This window comes from Oryza sativa, chromosome 3 (assembly GCF_034140825.1).
Source record: "Oryza sativa Japonica Group chromosome 3, ASM3414082v1".
NCBI lineage: Eukaryota > Viridiplantae > Streptophyta > Magnoliopsida > Poales > Poaceae > Oryza > Oryza sativa.
In genome coordinates this window covers 19,588,224-19,608,387 of record NC_089037.1, presented here as the reverse complement: position 1 = coordinate 19,608,387, position 20,164 = coordinate 19,588,224, and the positions used below count along the sequence as shown (strand labels likewise).

At 44.8% G+C, this 20,164-nt stretch overlaps 1 protein-coding gene across 1 annotated transcript; it reads right to left on the bottom strand.

The window, feature by feature from the left end:
• Positions 1-9,171: 9,171 nt before the first annotated feature.
• Positions 9,172-10,842, bottom strand: LOC107275834 (exocyst complex component EXO70C2). Its single transcript, XM_015774701.3, has one exon. It carries the CDS (start codon positions 10,840-10,842, stop codon positions 9,172-9,174), a length of 1,671 nt encoding a protein of 556 aa, XP_015630187.1.
• Between the last annotated feature and the right edge of the window lie 9,322 nt (positions 10,843-20,164).

Here is a 20,164-nt window from a genome sequence, read left to right as displayed (position 1 = left end):
AGCATTGGAGCTTCTTCATATGGACCTCTTCGGGCCAATTGCTTATCTAAGCATTGGAGGTAACAAATATGGTCTTGTTATTGTTGATGACTTTTCACGCTTCACGTGGGTGTTCTTTTTGCATGACAAGAGTGAGACACAAGCTATCTTCAAGAAGTTTGCAAGAAGAGCACAAAACGAGTTTGACCTCAAGATCAAGAACATTCGAAGTGATAATGGCAAGGAGTTCAAGAACACGTGCATCGAGAGTTTCCTTGATGAAGAAGGCATCAAGCACGAGTTCTCGGCTCCATATTCACCTCAACAAAATGGAGTGGCCGAGAGGAAGAATAGGACTCTCATTGAGATGGCGAAGACCATGTTGGATGAGTACAAGACATCGGACCGTTTTTGGGCCGAAGCCGTCAACACCGCATGCCACGCCATCAACCGCCTTTATCTTCACCGCCTTCTTAAGAAGACTCCCTATGAGCTTCTTACCGGTAACAAACCAAATGTCTCTTACTTTCGTGTTTTCGGTAGTAAGTGTTACATTCTTAATAAGAAGGCTAGATCCTCTAAGTTCTCTCCTAAAGTGGATGAGGGATTCTTGCTTGGGTATGGGTCAAATGAATGCGCATACCGCGTTTTCAACAAAACCTCCAGTATTGTTGAGATCGCGCGTGATGTGACATTTGACGAAACTAATGGCTTTCAAGTAGAGCAAGTTGACTCACATGTGTTAGGTGAAGAGGAGGATCCGAGCGAGGCAATCAAAAGATTGGCTCTTGGAGACGTACTTCCTAGGGAGCCACAACAAGGAGTCTCTTCCTCAACACAAGTGGAGCCACCTACATCAACCCAAGCCGACGATCCCTCTATCTCAATCTTGGATCAAGATGAAGAAGGCGAGCAAGTGCCACCCTCACCGATCAACTTAGCTCGCCCAAGAATCCATCAAAGTATCCAAAGAGATCATCCCACCGACAACATCTTAGGAGACATCAACAAGGGAGTATCCACTCGTTCTCGTATTGCAAATTTTTGTGAGCATTACTCATTTGTGTCTTCTCTTGAACCTCTAAGGGTGGAAGAAGCTATAAATGATCCGGATTGGGTGATGGCGATGCAAGAGGAGTTGAACAATTTCACCCGGAATGAAGTGTGGACTTTGGTGGAGCGACCTCGGCAAAATGTGATTGGCACAAAGTGGATCTTCCGCAACAAGCAAGACGAGGCCGGGGTCGTAATAAGGAACAAGGCGAGGTTAGTGGCGCAAGGGTTCACCCAAATCGAAGGATTAGATTTCGGTGAAACTTTTGCGCCGGTAGCTAGACTTGAGTCGATTCGCATATTGCTTGCTTTTGCTACTAACCTCAATTTTTAAGCTATATCAAATGGATGTCAAAAGCGCCTTCCTCAATGGGCCTATCAACGAGTTGGTATACATGGAGCAACCACCGGGCTTCGAGGATCCAAAGTATCCCAACCACGTGTACAAGCTCCACAAGGCACTCTACGGGCTTAAGCAAGCCCCTAGAGCTTGGTATGAGTGTCTTCGCAACTTTCTTGTGAAAAACGGCTTTGAAATCGGGAAAGCCTATTCAACCCTCTTTACTAAAAGACATGATAATGATATTTTTGTGTGCCAAATATATGTCGATGACATTATATTTGGTTCTACTAACAAGTCTTTTAGTGAAGAGTTTAGTAGGATGATGACCAAACATTTTGAGATGTCCATGATGGGTGAATTGAAGTTCTTCCTCGGCCTTCAAATCAAGCAACTCAAGGAAGGAACCTTCATTTGCCAAACAAAGTATTTGAAGGACATGCTCAAGAAGTTTGGAATGGAGAACGCCAAGCCAACTCACACTCCCATGCCATCAAATGGCCACCTCGACCTCAACCAGCAAGGTAAAGACGTCGATCAAAAGGTATACCGTTCCATCATTGGCTCACTTCTTTACCTTTGTGCATCTAGGCCCGATATTATGCTTAGTGTGTGCATGTGTGCAAGATTTCAAGCCGCTCCGAAGGAGTGTCACCTTGTGGCCGTGAAGAGAATTCTTAGATATTTAGTGCACACCCCTAATCTTGGTCTTTGGTATCCTAAGGGAGCGAAGTTTGATCTCATTGGCTATGCCGATGCGGATTATGCCAGGTGCAAAGTGGATAGGAAAAGCACATCGGGTACTTGCCAATTCTTGGGTAGGTCCCTTGTTTCTTGGTCTTCCAAGAAGCAAAACTCCGTCGCCCTATCCACCGCCAGTGGAATATGTTTCGGCGGGGAGTTGTTGTGCTCAACTTCTTTGGATGAAGCAAACCTTGAGAGACTATGGCTTCCATGTATCCAAAATCCCACTCCTATGTGACAATGAGAGCACCATTAAGATAGCCAACAACCCCGTTCAACACTCCCGAACCAAACATATCGATATTCGCCACCATTTCTTGAGAGATCATTCCACAAGAGGCGACATAGACATCCAACATGTGAGAACCGACAAACAATTGGCGGATATCTTTACCAAGCCTCTAGATGAAGCTAGGTTTTGTGAGTTGAGGAGTGAACTAAATATTTTGGATTCTCGGAATGTGGCTTGATCTATTGCATGCATGTTTGCTTGGTAGAATAGGTTTGCATACCACTTTGTGACAAAATGGTCATTCAATTCATGGATGGACACTAGTCATTTTTTTTTGTGGAGATTTTGAATCTATGTGTATGGGGATCTCATTTTTCAATGAATTTTGGTCCTAGCACAACTTGAAATAGATTCACACATTCCCTCTCTCGAGGGTGAATTATCTTGTCTCATGGTAATTCCCCCTCTTTTGATCCCTTGGATCGTCCATTTGACTTGTGGCTATTGTTTTGTGTGATTGATTGTGTGCTAGTCACAAGTTCAAATGGAGCCTCTAGTGCTCGACCATCCCTTCCTTCCTAAATCCTATCAAAAATCCTTGTAAAAATTGTTTTTGTCAAATTTCCTGGTGCTTGTCCCTTACAAAATTCCTTTAAAATGTTTGAAAAATAGTTTCATCAAAATTCCTGGTGAAATCTCATTGCAAAACTGTGTTTTCTAGGGATTTTCGGACTTTCCGAAAAATTTTCGGACATTCCGAAAATCTCTGTCCTGTCGCTCTTTCAATTGCTGCAATCCCAGGATTTTTCGGACATTCTGAAAAATTTTCGGACATATCCGAAAAACTTCAGAACCGTGTGCTACTCTTCTATATCCTTTCGGACATATCCGAAAATTTTCGGAAATATCCGAAAAATTTCGGGGTCTTCATATATCACCCCGTGGACTCCCTTCTCTCTCCTTTCCACTTCTTTTCCCCACGGGTTGACTCCCTCCCCCCTCCCCACCAGCGACTCCCCGGCGACCTCCTCTCCGGCGACCTCCCGCGACTCCCCTCCTCTCCAACCTCGAGGGAGCACGTTTGGGGCACTTCTTGGGCCCTACATTCGATCTTCACCGCGTTCTTCCCGTGTTCTTCGCGTTCTTGAGGTATTTGCCCTACAATCAAATCTCTAGATTCCTCAAGTTTTCTCTTGCGATTTCCTTTGGTGGAGATGTTCCCCTAGTGCCATAGGCCCTGCAGATTCAATTTCACAAGTTTTTGTTGGTGGATTTGTGCAGCATCTGAGTTATAGGGTTTGGCCAGAATTTTTCGGACTTGTCCGAAAATTTTCAGATATATCCGAAAATTCCTGGCCGACCCCTATCACTTCGGATTTGCATGTTTCTTGCCCTCAATCACTTGTTTCTTGTCTCTTTGGCTTCCATACCTGATTCCTTATATCTCTATTGTTTGAAGGATGCCTCCCCGCAAGCAAACCTCCCACAAGTCCAAGCGCCTGAGGGATCGCTCTCCCACTCCATCTTCTCATGATGATTCGGACAGTGATTGGTCCGGTGGAGAGGATGTGGTTCATCAGGTTGCGCGGGTGGCTCGGCGGTCTACTCATGCTCATGATGGTGGTGGTGATGGTGAGGGCTCCTCTCATCAACCGCAAACGCCGCCGCACCAACCCAATGTCCCCATTGGGCCTCTCCGCATTCATACCCCCGAGAGGGATCCGGCGGTGATTCGCCAAGTGTATGATTGGCGGCGCAAGTCTGAGGTTGTTGCTCCTCGTCGGGATGAGGATCCGCGCTCCCTTCGCCGCACCGCCACGGATCCGCGGTTTTGGACTCTCTTTCAACAAGACTTTTATGAGTCTGTAATTAAGTCCAAAGCTCATCCCACTGTTCCCATGCAATGGATCAATTGGGAGGAGTTGCAGGCACACAATGATCCGGTGATTAACTCTGTGATTGCCAATTGTGATCTCATGGGTATCCTCTCCTTCATGACGTTGCAGCACAATTGGTGCAACGAGATCATTGCTCAGTTTTATGCCACCGTATACTTTGATCGCTATCGTGCCTTGCACTGGATGACTCAGGGGTCCTGTTACTCTGTTTCTTATCAGCAGTTGGCTAAGATCTGGGGCTTCCGTCTTCGTTCTTTGCTAAACCTTGATGACCTTCATGATCTTCAAATTCCTGCCAACACAGACTTGCTTCCCCTTTACACTCCAAATGATCCAAATGTGGTGTTGGGTAAGGTCGACGGCCTCAAGCCGTACTTTGCCTACTTGAACCGGATGTTTCGCCGGTCTTTTGTGCCTAAGGATGGTGATGCTAGCAGCATTAACCATCTCTCTAGGACCGTGCTTCTCCGGTTTGATCCCCCTCCTCATCGATTCCATGTATATCACTTTGTGTGGGAGGAGAACCGCATGGCTTCAATTCAGTACAAGAAGGCGTTGGTCTATCCCCCTCACATTATGCGGATGATCGAGACTGTGACTCAGCTCCAGTTTCGCCATGATGTGACTCATTCTCAGCTTCACTTGTGCCTTCTTAAGGCCCCCGTTCCTCAGCTGCTCGGGACATACCCTCCTCTTCTACTCAGCCGCCTCCTGCTCCTGAGCGCCCTGTCTCTGTGGCTCGTCGTGAGCCGTCTCCCTTATTCCGCATTTTGCGGAGTCTTTTTGATCTTTGCTCCGCGGAGGCCAAAAAGAACCGCCGATTGTGGAATTCGGCGAAGAAGATGGCTCGTGATGTCAAGTTCCTAAAGGCACGGTATTATGAGGACCACCACATTGCTATCCCTCCTTCTCCTCCGGGTTTCGAGGCCGAGCCCAATGAGCCAGAGGATGAAGAGATTGAGGATCCTTTTGCCGGGTTGCCTTCCGACTTCGACTTCTTTGGATATGGCCATGGCTATGGCTATCCTCCTCCACCACCTCCCGAGGACCCTCCTCAGGCGCCCTTCGCTTGAGTCGTCAGCTCATTGTCCTCTCTTTTTGGTGTCTTGATGCCAAAGGGGGAGAATATCTATCATGGCTTTAGTTTATCTATCTTGTCCTTAGAGTCGAGCACTGTTGGTTTTTATCTGTATGAGACTATTGTGGTTTTTATGTTAAAGTTTAAAGCTTTGTAAGACTTTTGTTTAATTATGAATGCTTGTGATGTAATGGATCTTATTATCTTTAATGTGGTGCAATGCCTTATCCTCTTTATATGGTGCTTGTGATGAGATGTAATTATTCATTTGCATGTGATGTGTTGGATGTGATGAGCATATGTGATATATTTATTCTCTTGTGAGCTTCAATGTGGATGCAATAATTTAGGGGGAGCTCTCCACTTACTTTTATGCACTCTTAGGTGGAGCTTCCACTAAAACTTTGCACCAAAAACCTTAAATTATATTCATTCTCTCTTGTGTTCTAATCGTATTGTCATCAATCACCAAAAAGGGGTGATTGAAAGTGCATCTAGGCCCCTAATGATTTTGGTGATTAATTACAATGCGATTAGAGAGGACTAACATTTTTATTTAAGCAAATGTGAAGGTTGTTATGTCCTCAATGAGTTAGCGTAATGCATATCCCGCCGAATACGTTGATGTGATGTGATGCGGCAAATGAGCAAATGGTATTTTGTACGTTTTCGTTTCCTTGAGTTAATAGGAAAGCCGAACTATTAAGAGGGATGATGCATTGACATACGAGGAGTGATCAAAGTGCTCAAAATCTATTTTTAAAAAGTGTTTCTCCTCTGTTTGGTGTGTTCTGGATTTTTTCGGAGTTTTCCGAAACTCATTTTCGGACTTTCCGAAAACACATAGAACAAGATTTTCGCTTCTGGAAATTTTCGGATATATCCGAAAGTGATTTTCGGACTTTCCAAAAAAGACTGCGAAGGCAAAAGTGGTTCTGTATATTTTCGGACTTGTCCGAAACTGATTTTCGGATTTTCCGAAAATCTTCAGTAGAGTCAATTTCGCTTCTGTATATTTTCGGACTTGTCCGAAACTTATTTTCGGACTTTTCCGAGAACATCCAGAACGATGTTGTTGGTACTGGAAATTTTCGGACTTGTCCGAAAAGTTTTCGGAATGTCCGAAAAATCCTTCGTTGACATAGCTGTTGGTGCTGAGCTGGAATTTTCGGACATGTCCGAAAATCTTTCGGAATATCCGAGAATCTCAATTATTGTGCACAACGGGTAGAATCTGGGCTATGGCTATAAATAGCCCCCTCCCCTCACTTGTGAGGGCTGCTGGTTCCATTCCAATCATTTGTGCCCTTGGCTTGCTCTCTCTCTACCACTTTTGAGGCTTGCTTTCTTGTTTCCCCTCTCACCCGTGTTCGATTTGGATTTGGTGTGTGTGTGAGAGTTGTGGATTCGAGTTTGTGTGAGTGCTTGTTGTTGACTTCGTGAAGATTTGTGAGCACTTGCATCATCTCCGGGAGTTATTTGCTTCATTTGTTACTCTTGGAGGTTGAGGACTCCTAGGCGGCTAGGTGTCGCTCCCGAGCCACCGATCTACTTGTGCTTGGCCGGGAGAAGTTTGTGAAGGTCGGATCTCACCTCCGAAAGGGAAGAGATACCCTTAGTGGAAGGAGTAGTGCTTAGTGCAACCTCTTGAGGAAAGGGTTAGCTAAGACCCGGCTCTTAGTGAGCTCCTCAACGGAGAGTAGAATCCCCTCAAGGATTCGAACTTCGGGAACAACCTCGTGAGCTTCATCTTTGGTGACTTCACTTCCTCCCTCTCCACTTGCTTTGCTTGTTTGAGCCGCTATAGGTCTAGTTGCTGTTTGTGCTAGCATATTCTTGTTGTAGGCAACCAGATCTAGGATTTACTTTGCTGTTTGTGCTGACTCCGAAAATTTTCGGATATATCCGAAAATTTCGGAAATATCCAAAAATTACTGCTTCCGCTTTTAGTTGTTTTTTGAATTAGCCTATTCACCCCCCCCTCTAGGCCTAATTGACACTTTCAATTTGAATATCAGTTTTGTCAAATGTGTTTTTCTCTCGGCAAGTTTGGTTTTTTGGTCCGTGAGAAGATTGGAAGGGCAGCTACAACACCTTAGCGCTCTTCAACTCGTTTATCTAACTAGTTGGTTTAAAGCCATCCAAAATATCCCTAAGGAGGAGAAGGGCTTGAATTTCTTGTTTATCCATGTGGCTTAGGAAATTTGAAAGCATCGGTGTTTTTAATGTAGTTAAATTTAATGTTTTGGTGGTTGTTCAAACAATGGCTAGAGAGTACCTTTGGAGTATCGCTGGAGACAAAGCGCCCCATGAGCTTCTTTGTAGGTTGCTACCTCTTGATGGCTAGTTTCTCTTAGCGTTATTTTAGTGGTGTGCCATGGTGTGATGCCTTTTTTTTTTTTTACTTTTTGATGTTGCTCGGGGAATACTTTAGATCTTTCTTTGTAAATGTTTCTCTTCTTAATGAAATGTAGCGTGGTTCTCGTACTTTTTCAAAAAAAAAAAGTTTTGTAAGTGCATGACTAGTTGAGCAATTAATAGTGTTGTTTTGTTAGCAACAGAGGAAGACCTAAACTTTGTTCCGTTAGCAACATAGAATGAGTTCTTTCTGGCTGGAACATGTGGTTGTGGAGTATGGGGGTGGGGTCATGATGAATAAGCATGTATTTTTTCTTGGGCTTAAATAGCAAACCTCAAAAGCCCATTTACTTATCTATACTATCCGTAGTTGATACCCAATAACTCCCAAAGCTCAACATGCAAATGTGCCATATTATCACCCACTAGCAATTATTATCTAGAATATTTTAAATCACATGCAAGTGTGTCACATTATCACCACTAGCAATTAGCGATTAGTATCTACATTATTTTAAATATCATGTAAAGATGACATATCATCTACAATTTTATAGTATTTTTAAAGCTTAATATGCAAGCAATGTCAAATCATTGACAACATATTATTTTAACATTATTTAAACATAGCCATCTATCATTTCGATAATGTATAACATGCATTTATCCATATATCCCGTAGCAAAGTACGGGGTATCTAGTTAAGAAATTGTAAAGTCCAACATCCACTTATCTTGACTTTTTTTTTGCTGGAAGATGCGGCCATGTGGGCCGAGAATTATTTATTTCTCTCTTTATTTCCCCTGGGCTTAAGTGGCTAACCTGAAAGACCATTTACTATTTTAAGTATTGACTCCCTTCGTCTCAAAATATAAGTATTTTTAGAATAGTATAAACTCAATTATTTTTAACTTTGACTATTAATAGAAAAAATCAATCATGTAAAATTGATCTTACTAGATTTATCATTAAACAAATTCTTATCATATACAATTATGTATCTTACTTTTATATATATTACTAGTCAAATTAACATCTCGAATACTATATTGAAATTTAAAAATACTTATATTTTGAGACGGAAGAAGTATAAGAAAACCAAAGGCCCACTTGTGTGCCTTTTTCTCCGATTCACTCACAAAACTACGGAATGAAAGAAACAACACGAGAGCTCTTCTTTGCATGCGGTACGTTGTTGGGGGAGGAGGGGGGGGGGGGGGCGCTACGCGTGTCAACATGTTCGGATCGTACGGTGAAAAATCTTGCTAAAAGTTCAAAACTTTTCAGCAGACTGTCACATAGACAATCCTTTTCTTTATACTCAAATAGACCAAACAAACACTTTATATCTTTGATCAAAATGTGTTTATACAAAAAAAAAAGAGAGTAGTGAATGGATAGATTCTAGTGAACTAAAAAAATGGTAGGGATATTAGCAAAATAATTGTGCCGTATAATTAATGGGCTTGGGCTTCCTACTTGGACTGTGCTACTGTACATGGGCCAATTTGTCCGAGAAAGAGGTGAGTCGCAAACGATGGCGTCGCGACGTTGCACTGCCGGCTGAGACTGGCCTGGCACCTGCCGCTTCATTCCGCAACCCACCGAATTGCCTGCTGATCATCGCATTCACGTCCCCCGGTGTCATCCACGCCGCCGTGCCGTGCCGTCGATAGAGTGCCCGGTACGCCGGCACCACCACCGCGGCCGCCGCCGCCCTCACCGCGTCGCCCATCTCGTCGTCTGCTACCACCCAACTCCGCTGCGTCGCCACCGCTTCCTTAACCGCCGCGTCTGCGCCCTCGCCGCCAGCCACCAGCACGTCTCGCCACGCCGAGTGCACGAATGCATCGACGTGGCGCCTTGTCTCAGCCATCTGCTCCTCTATCCAGTCCTCGCCGACGATGCCCTCCAGCTTGCTGCTGCCGCGCACTTTCTTGCTCACGTAGTGCGTGTTATTCGCCATGAACAGGGACCTCAACGCCGAAGGCCGGTACCCCACTGCCATGGCTTCCAGCTTCCGCTGCAAGACGGAGACGAGACGGCCAATTGAGTCCGCCGACGACGACGGGGAGACCCGCGAGGCGCTGCCGGAGCCGGACGTTAGCGTGCTTTCGCCTTGTTGGTAAATGCGAGCAAGGGTATCCTCGTAGTCGGCGAGGAGGACGAGATAATTCATTACGTAGCGGGTGAGCGGGTGCACGGCGCTGCCTGTCACCGCCGCCTTGGACGACGTCGTCTTCTGGATTGCCTGCTCCAAGCTCATCAGAATACCACGCGCCGCATTGCCGGCGTTCCTAAGAGCGGCGGTGGCGCGGGCGGCGGCCTCCGATTTGTCACCCAGGATGCACGCGATCGCCGGAAGTATCTCGGCGAGGGTGGCATGGACGTCGAGCACGTGGAACAGCCGCTCCGGGGCGCGGCGGGCGCGCATCACGGCGGCCTCGGCGACGGCGAGGAGGTCCGCAGCGTGGTCGCTGGCAATCCCCGCGAACACCTTGTCAGCCAAGGCCGCGTCCGCGGCGAACACGCGGTGACAGAGCACCCTCTCCCGGGAGAAGGCGAAGTTGAACGCGAATCCCGCGGCGGTGTGCCATGACTGCACCTTGCCGTCCACGTCTTCCCATGTGAGCTTATGGAAATGCGCGTGCTGCGACGGCGCGAAGCCGAGCAGGCGGCGCACCGCGGCAGCAAACTCCGCACGGCGGTGCGAGTTGAAGGTGGAGACACACTCCATGCCATACCCGGCGGCCATCATGGCGTCGGCGACCATCGTTATATGCCCTACAACACCAGCGTCGCCCACAACGTCGTGGCCGGAGATGGCGCCGTCGACGGCGTTAGACCTCACGGTCGACAGGAGAAGCTCCAGCTCGAGCTGAAGCCTCCGCATGGCGGCCTCGAGAACCCCCTGCGCGCGAACAAGGCACTCATCGCCACGTTCTTGGTCGACGTCCGACGCGACGAGGAGCATGGCGCCGTGCAACTCAACGGCGGCGCACAGAAACCGACCAGCCTCACGACGGCTGCCGTCAAGGAAAAGAGAGCACTGGCCGTCGTCAGGACGCCACTTGTCGATGAGCGCTGCGACTCCGGCGACCTTCTCTTCGAGGGCCGTGTTGGTGGATCGGCTGCTCCCGGCCACGGCGACGAGCGCCATGATGGATGGACCTTCAATTCTTGCGTGTGCTGAGGAGATTGCTAATTTTAATGCCACTTATATATATACACACACACACGCACATATACAGCTCGGCTCCTTCCTTTTGGCCGTAGGCGAGATGTGTACAAGCGACTCATGAGCGTTTCTTCACGTGTACACACCGGTCTACAGTAAGATCGGGTCCACTTCCGCTTGTTAGTTTTGGACCTTTGCAAATGTGTATTGACCAGTTCCCGGCCGCCACCTGGTTGAATTAGTTCTGCTCTACTGTTAGGCTGTTACTGTCAATGAGTACTAGTCTCTCTCTCTCTCGAAGACTAGTCGAATGCGTGTGCTTCTCATCGTTGTGTATCGAACTTTTGTTCTTCTCCAAGACAACCGCAAAGGATTGAAAACCTATTGAGGCTGTCTTTTAGTTCAGCGTAAAGTTTAGATTTTGGTTTAAATTGGAGATGATGTGACTGAAAAGTTGTATGTGTATGACAGATTGATTTGATGGAAAAGGACTGAAGTTTGGATCCAAACTTTAAATCTAAACATAGCCTGAAGGGGTATAAAAGTTAATGGCATGATTCTAACCGTATAGAAGCAAATGTATGAAAGTAAATTTATTGACACGTAAACAATGTATCCTACTTTTATATCCTATCTTACTATAAATTAAAATTGATGCCTACTAACTTCTAAAGCTCAACATGTAATCATATCACATCATCATCCACTAGCAATAATTATATATGTAACCTCCAGCAAACATACAAATTACAACATCATCTATAATTTATTTAATTCTACAAATCAACATGCAAGTATATCTAACATCACCCCTCACATCATTTCCATAATATTTTAACAAATATATCTATCATTTTTATAATATTTAATATATACTTATCGATATGCATGTTCCACATTACATCACAGGTATCATTTGTTTGTCTTAGATATGTTCCGATAAACCCTCACCTTTCATTATTTTCTTTTCTTATTACTCCTAGTTCAATTGTCGGAAAATATATATTGAAAATTGCTTAGTAATTTCCGCAGCAAAGCGCGATAAATCACCTAGTATTATATTATAGGAGAGACCGAAATCGGCCTATCTGGTTATTTTGGAAGCATAGAAATTACCACTTTAACCATAGAAAAAGAGAAAGATGTACCCTAATAGGGCCATGTTATACATAATGCTGAAACTATCTATGGTTCATACAAAACAAAAATGATATATATGCATGGAAAAATGAATAAGAGTTGAGCGCTAGAGATATCTTACAATTGTACTCGTAGAAACGCAAGCAAGAGATGTTTAATAATACATCAGAAAAATAAGAACAGGGGATCTCATAAGGAGAACGGGATAAAACAACGTTATCCTCATATCCGTTTCTCCCAAATCCGCTTCCCCACCGACTTCTTTTTCTTCCCCACCGAGCAGTAAGTCGCTTCATTTGTCTCCTCCCTCCATCAATTCCTCCACCCCTAGTTGTCGGATGACCAATCCCCTTCCTCCTCCACCTCCCTCTACAACTACAGAAACGATTTTACTAGATGAGAACCCTTGTAGGTTGCAAGTGGGCCATTACTATTGTCGCTTGCAAAAATCGCTCCCTTGGAGAACGGTTTAGGGGCCACATGCAAAACAATATTTTTCACATGTGGCAGCGTGCAAAGAAAATGGACCTCACGTGTGCCCCCACTAGCCGCCCACCTTTATTTTCTCCTCTTCTCACCGCATCACTCCTTTTTGCTCTTCTCTGTTTCCTCCTCTCCACCGCTTCCCCTTCCTCTTCCACTCCCTCTCCCCATCTCTTCCTCTTCACTTTCACCCTTCTCTTCTCCATCGCCGGTGGCTGAGGTGGAGACGACGACTTCACGAGCGGGCAGCATCGGCACGCGGAGACAGTGGCCTCAGGGGTGGCCTGTGGCAGAGCGCTAATCTGGCGGCCTCGGGAGCGACGATGGTGGTGAATCCGCCGCCCCCGTCCTCGGGAGCGGCGACGGCTCCGACAATGACGACAATAGCGGTGGCGGCTGTGGTGACGACGATGATGAGCTAAGGTTTCGGCCAAATTTGTTTTTGGGGTTTTTTTGCCGAAATTATTTTCGCAGGAAGCCGGCATAGGTGACCACATGTGAAAAAGGGATTTTTCGCATGCAGTTGTGCTGTTCGCATGGAAAAATATTGATTTTCGCTGACACCTAGGTGCAGGCGAGCTGCCCAGCCATATGCGAAAACCGGTTTGGCTGTGTGGAAAAACAATTTTTGTACTAGTTCTTCCTCGACTCGTCGACCATCATCCCTAATGCTGGAGACATCCTTATCCGCTTTCTCCCTTCCTAGAATAGCCTGGGCATGACAGAGAGTGAATGGTAGTGAGGGCATAGGGCAAGCGTGGCGGCAAGGTTGGGTGTTGTCTTGTATGATGAGAAGGAAAAGGAGACGACAAGGCCAAGGGGGATGAGGTCCAGGCACCGGGACGAAGGTGGAACTGGTTGGTCTATATGTGGAGGGCGATCTTGTAGTTAGCAAAGTGGAAGGGAGGTCATTGAGGTTCTTCTTGTAGGACTGAAGGTTGTCGCGCAAGCAGCACTGTAAGCCACCGTGCTCCTTATTAACCCATCGCTTCTGCTCGCCAGTGTTGTGTGCAGCTAAGTACATCATTGGCGTCATGTTGGATACTCTGATATCGCCCTTGGTACCTAGGTACAAAGGGTTCCAGACCCCTAATACTTGGGGCTAGCAGGCTTGATACCCAAGTAGGCATCTGGTACTTCTAGGTACTAGGCCTAGTACCTAGGTACAAGCCGATATCCATAGGTACCAGATGTTTGGTATCATGTATCAATACCATGTTGATCTGGTAAATGCGGGTATCAGGTAGCATGTTAAGGCCAGGGAGAGGGAGCATGCTGTCGTCGCTTGGCCGACCAGGGAGCCACCTGCCATTGGTGCCTCTCCTCCTCGACGTCTTGCTCCTTCCACGTTGTTGTTGTGGCCAGTGAGGGTAGGGAGCACGTGGGGCGTTTCTGCTTCTTCGCTCTTTTGCCGTTTGTGAGCATAAAAGTGTGGAGATAGGAGATCAGTGATTAGCTTTATAAAGTGTACCGTCTATATAGTATTTCGTGCTCTAGCAATCCTCTTAAAATATAGGCAAATTTTGCTACAGGACACTACGATTTCATGGTTTTAACAATAGGACACCACCGAAACTCACTTTGGGAGAAGACACTCCATAAATGTGGTAATTTGCCAATGGACACCATGCCGATTAGAATAATAATTTCCGGTTGAAAAGGAGAGATAAATGCCCTTGTACCCACATGTCAGCTCTCCTATCTCTCCACACGTCTGATGTGTGGCGTCGGGTGGTCATTGCGGCGGAGAACGACGCTGACGCCGCGATGGCGACGACGGACATTGCGGGCTTCTGCACCTGCTCCTCCTCCTACGCCTCGAGCACGTGCGCCGCGGCGGGGTGGCGGGTTGTTGGGTTGGAGTAATGTGGTGGTGGCCTCGGCCACGTACATGGTGCCAACGCGCTATCACGGTGCCACGCGCGGGCGCCGCTCTGCGCCGGGTACGAGGAGCGCCTCGCTGTAACACCCCAGGTATTCTCTTACCTAGAATGCTACACACTACGGTACATAAAACCACTCAGTCCTAAATTCATTAAGAATTTTGACAGTCTCCCCTGTTCCTTCTCTGCTCTTCCTTTCTCTGAAAGGCTCCATCAACCCATAGCAGCAACAGATCAACACACACAACAACAGCAGAAACAACAAGGAACGCTAGCATGCACAAGCAGCAGCAACAACAGGAATAGATCACATCGCAGCAGCAGCAGGAGGACGGTGCTGCAGCGGCATCATACAGAGGAGAAGGGGAAAATCCAAACCTACCGCTAGGAATAGGAGAAACACAACAACAGCGGCAGCGGCGACCGGCGACGCTCGGCGACATCCGGCGATGGCGGCGCCCCAAACAGAGATGACGGTTAGGGCTGGGATCGTTCCCTCTCTTTGCCCCTGTTTTTTTCTATTGGTTATATAGAGACTGAAAAGGAGATCAACGGTCCACATTGTTTTAATCCTCGGGACTTCATTCGGATTCCGATTACTATAAAGTTATAGTCTATTTCGCAGTACATGACAAGCCCTACGCATCCACGGTTCCTGATCGCCTATTCGAACAACGGTTTAAAAGTTGAACTATTGCGCGTTTATTCTAATTTTTTTTTCGAAATACACTAATTCGAAACTAAGGGTATTACACTCGCGGCGGCGCGTGTCACCACCGTCGCTGGAGTTGGAGGATGCGGTGGAGTGTGCGGGGAGGACAGGTTCCTCTGTGCTGGGTGCCTATGGAGGGTTTCTCCAGATGCCTGAGGGCCACCGAGCTCGCCGCGTTGGCAGTGGCGGTGGAAGGGCGGGAGATGAATTCGAGGAGGATCCGTTCTTCCCTGAGGCTGGTTATTCAATGCTGGCGACGGATCGCGTGCTGCGTGACATGTATGTGCCGTGTGATCCGCCACCAGAAGTCGCCACCGGCGGACGCGGACGGCGGATCAAAGGGGACTTGCTCTGCCACCAGCTCGCGGAGCTGGCGCGGCGTGAGGTGGAAGCACAGATGAAATCGAGATCGATCTCCCCATCCGCTCGTCGGAGCTCTACGCTGCAACTCGCCGGATCTCCACCTCCACGACTGATTCCACACGGGACAGAGCGCCCACGGCCTGCCTCCAATCCCGCTCGCCGCCGTCGTATAACTAACACATGTGGCCGCTGACCCTCCCCCACAGTTCGCCATGCTTCTCCACGACGTCCTCCGCGTGGCAGTCGCCGTTCTTGAGCCCGACGAACACCTGCATGAGCCTGCCCCTTCTCCACGAACACCCGGATCTTGTCGACGTAGTAGGGATTCCCGAGCGACGCCGGGGGAACGACCACGACGCCCGCCTCCACGACGTCCATCGCAGCACGCACCGCCGCGTGCGACAGCGCTTCGCGGCACCGGTGCCGGTCCGCCGCCACACAAAGCACGCCGAGCACCTCCATCTCAGCGCACAACCACGCCACAAATCTCTCCACTGTGCCGACATGTGGGCCCAAGGGCATTTTTGATATTTCACGTGATTTCTCTGTGCTCTTCAACCGGAAATTATTATTCTAATCGGTGCGGTGTTCATTGGTAAATTACCACGTTTGGAGTGTCTTCCCCCAAAATTCTTCCATGCTGCAGCTACCCAAAGACATGGCATAAATAAAATCTGTCATCTCACTGGCAGATGGCACAACTGTCACAGCTCATCCTGAAAAAGCTCAAGCTCTACTAGAATCTTTCTCAAAGAGGCTAGGGGAATCTCAAGGTTCTCAAATGTTAATCAATCTGCATGAGTTGATCACCCCTATTACTGATCTGGGCAGTCTCTCCTCTATTCCTTCGCATGAGGAAATGAACTCTATCATCAATACTCTTCCTCCTGACCGTGCCCCTGGTCCTGATGGCTACAACGAAATGTTCATGAAAAAATGTTGGCAGATTATCTCACATGATTATTACAAATTGGCCGAACAATTTTTTCTCCAAGAAATCTCCATTCAGAATCTCAACAAGTCTTACATCACTCTCTTGCCCAAGAAACCAAATCCAGACTCTACAAATGACTACGGACCAATCTCCCTTCAAAACTCATCCTTGAAATTCATTTCCAAGATCATGGCAAACAGACTACAACCAAGAATTCTAGAACTTGTTCATAAAAACCAATATGGTTTCATCAAATCGAGAACTATTCAAGATTGCTTGGCATGGGCCTTTGAATTCATCCATCAATGCCAGCAAAGCAGGAGACCAATTGTGATAATTAAAATCGACTTTGAGAAGGCTTTCGACTCGGTTGAACATAATGCCATCCTAGCAATGTTAAAAGCAAAGGGCTTTGATGACACCTGGATTCACTGCACAAAGGAAATTCTGTCAACTTCTTCATCTTCAGTCCTTCTAAATGGAGTTCCTGGCAAATTCTTTGATTGCAAGAGAGGAGTTAAACAAGGTGACCCTATCTCACCCCTATTATTTGTGCTAGCTGCGGATTTGCTCCAATCAATGACAAATAGAGCTCTCTCAAACGGGATCTTATCTCTGCCAATCCCAACTCATGATCTCAAATTCCCAATAATTCAGTATGCTGATGATACTTTGATCATAATGAAAGCCTGCCAAAAAGAAATCTTTAACCTAAAGGGCATTCTTCAATCTTACTCAGAATCAACAGGCCTGAAAATTAACTATCAAAAATCATGCATGATTCATATCAATGTCCTAGAAGAAGACAAAGACATTCTCTCGAAGACTTTTGGTTGTCAGTCTGGAAATTTGCCATTCACATATCTTGGTCTCCCAGTTGGCACCACCAAACCGAAAATAATCGACTTCGCTCCACTCATAGACAGAGTCGAAAGAAGACTTCCTGCTGTGACAATGTTCCTTAACCATGGTCAGCGGCTAACATTGGTCAACTTTGTTCTCTCCTCACTGCCAACATATTATATGTGCTCTCTCAAAATTCCCAAAAAAGTCATTGATCATATTGACAGAGCAAGACGACACTGTCTCTGGAGGAAATCCCCTAATCTAAGTGCAAATTCTCACTCCCTAGCAGCCTGGGATCTTGTATGCAGGCCAAAGAGCAAAGGTGGCTTGGGAATCATTAATTTGGAACTTCAAAATATTGCACTTCTGATGAAACATCTGGATAAGTTTTACAATAGGAAAGATGTGCCATGGGTAAATCTAATATGGAACAAATATTATGCAAGCAAAGATACACCACCTCATGCCTTAAGAGAAACTGGATCTTTCTGGTGGAAGGACATTTTGAGACTGAACACTATTTTTAGAGCTATCTCAAATATCACTCCTAATCAAGGTGACAGCTTTCTGTTCTGGAAGGATCTCTGGAGTAATGACATCCTGCAAGAATCCATGACTAATCTCTTCTCCTTTGCCTCAAATGAAGACATTTCTTTAAAAGCCTTCCAAAATCAAGAGTTACATCAAAATTTCAAACTTCCCTTGTCTGGGGGGAGCCATGCAACAATTAAACAATCTCTTGTCTAGACTGGATGAGGTGAGCATGGAAAATGAGCCCGATGTCTGGCATTATGTTTGGAATTCTCATTATCAATCCAAGAAAGTCTATGACCTCTTCTTCTGTCATCTTCAAGCCTCACCAGCAATCACAATGATTTGGAAAAATAAGTGCACAATGAAACTGAAAATGTTTCTCTGGCTGCTTTTGATGGAAAAATTAAACACAAGAGAAATGCTCCAAAGAAGGCAGGTAAACCTCCAAAGTGGACCGAACTACGTCATGTGTACCTGCGCCATTGTTGAGGATTCCTCTCATCTTTTCTTCACCTGCCCTTTTGCCCAACAATGCTGGCAGTTCCTAGGGATTGACTGGAATTTTAATCTGGAATTCATGAATATGGTATCCACTGCCAGACGGGATTTTGGTCACTCTTTCTTTGTGGAAGTAATTGGAATCGTCTCTTGTAATATTTGGCTGAGGAGAAATGACCTTATTTTCAACAACTCTCCTGTTTCTTTTCGCTTGTGGAAGGATGGGTTTAAGGGTGATTTTGCTCTGCATGTGCATAGGACAGGAATTTCAGACAGACCCCTTTGGCAATCATGGATTAGTTCCTTACATTAGCTTTTTCTTCTTTCTTTTTTCCCGCCTTTCCATCTCCTTGTTTCTCTGCCGCTTTCTTTTTCTCATATGTAATATATATATATATATATATATATATATATATATATATATATATATATATATATATATATATATATAACGTATATATATACGTACGTATATATACATATATGTATATATATATATATGTATATATATATATATACATATATATATATATATATATATATATATATATATATATATATATATATATATATGTATGTATGTATGTATGTATGTATGTATGTATGTATGTATGTATGTATGTATGTATGTATGTATGTATGTATGTATGTGTGTATGTGTGTATGTATGTATGTATGTATGTATGTGTGTATATATATATACGTACATATATATATATATATATATATATATATATATATATATATATATATATATATATATATATATATATATATATATATATATATATATATATATATATATATATATATATATATATATATATATATATATATATATATATATATATATATATACCGCAACCGCAGTAGGAGCCTCTCCTACTGTTCCCGTTAAAAAAAAAGTAAGTTTGGACGGTGTCCTACGGCTAAAACCACGAAATAGCAATATCCTATAGTAAAATTTGCCTAAAATATATAGTGACATACACAGAATATAATTATACCTATGGACATATAAGCAAGAGATGATCACCCATATAGTTGTATGCACATGATATAATTGTATTTTGGAAACATAAGTAACAGTTGACGATATATAACTATGCACAATTATATTTATGAAAACATGAGTAGCCGAGTAGGTATTGTGTTTTCAACTCTATGTAAAACCTTGTGCTGTATAAAATTGTGTGGGAAAACTTACATAGTACTCCCTCCGTTTCAGGTTATAAGATATTTTTTGATTTTGGTCAAAATTAAACGGTCTCAAATTTGACTAAGTTTATAGATAAATATAGTAATATTTATAATACTAAATTAGTTTTATCAAATCAATAATTGAATATATTTTCATAATAAGTTTGTCTTAGGTTTAAAATATTACTTTTTTTCTACAAGCTTGGTCAAATTTAAAGCAGTTTAACTTTGACCAAAGTCAAAACGTCTTATAACCTAAAACGGAGGGAGTAGTTTTTATTTAGTTGCACCAACCTGAATTCACAGTTGAATCACTACCACCATGTCGTGTGATACACACCAATTAGTTTATTAAAATAATAACATCAAAGATGAACATTAATTTACAATAACTTCAACGCTGTATTCTCCACTCATCGTCGTCATAACCGAGTCAAGCTTGATGGTGACACACGTTGTTGGAATATGAATAATTTGAAATCATGTTTTTTTGTTAGACAAGTCAGTTGACTCTTTAGCAAGTTTGACTATGTGTTAGAGCTAGTATCGTTTCTTAGTTCACACAGTCAAAATTCACAGAGAACACAGAAATTTAAAGGCTCAGGAGACAGCAGCCTCTGAAGCCTAGCTATAATGGTTTGTTAACTCCCAACTCTCAAGCCTAGTCAAACCATACTTCTTTTTAACGCAACATCTTTTGATAATTAACTT

Coding starts and splice junctions, on each gene's coding strand:
- LOC107275834 (XM_015774701.3), bottom strand. CDS start 10,842: ATGGCGCTCGTCGCCGTGGCCGGGAGCAGCCGATCCACCAACACGGCC.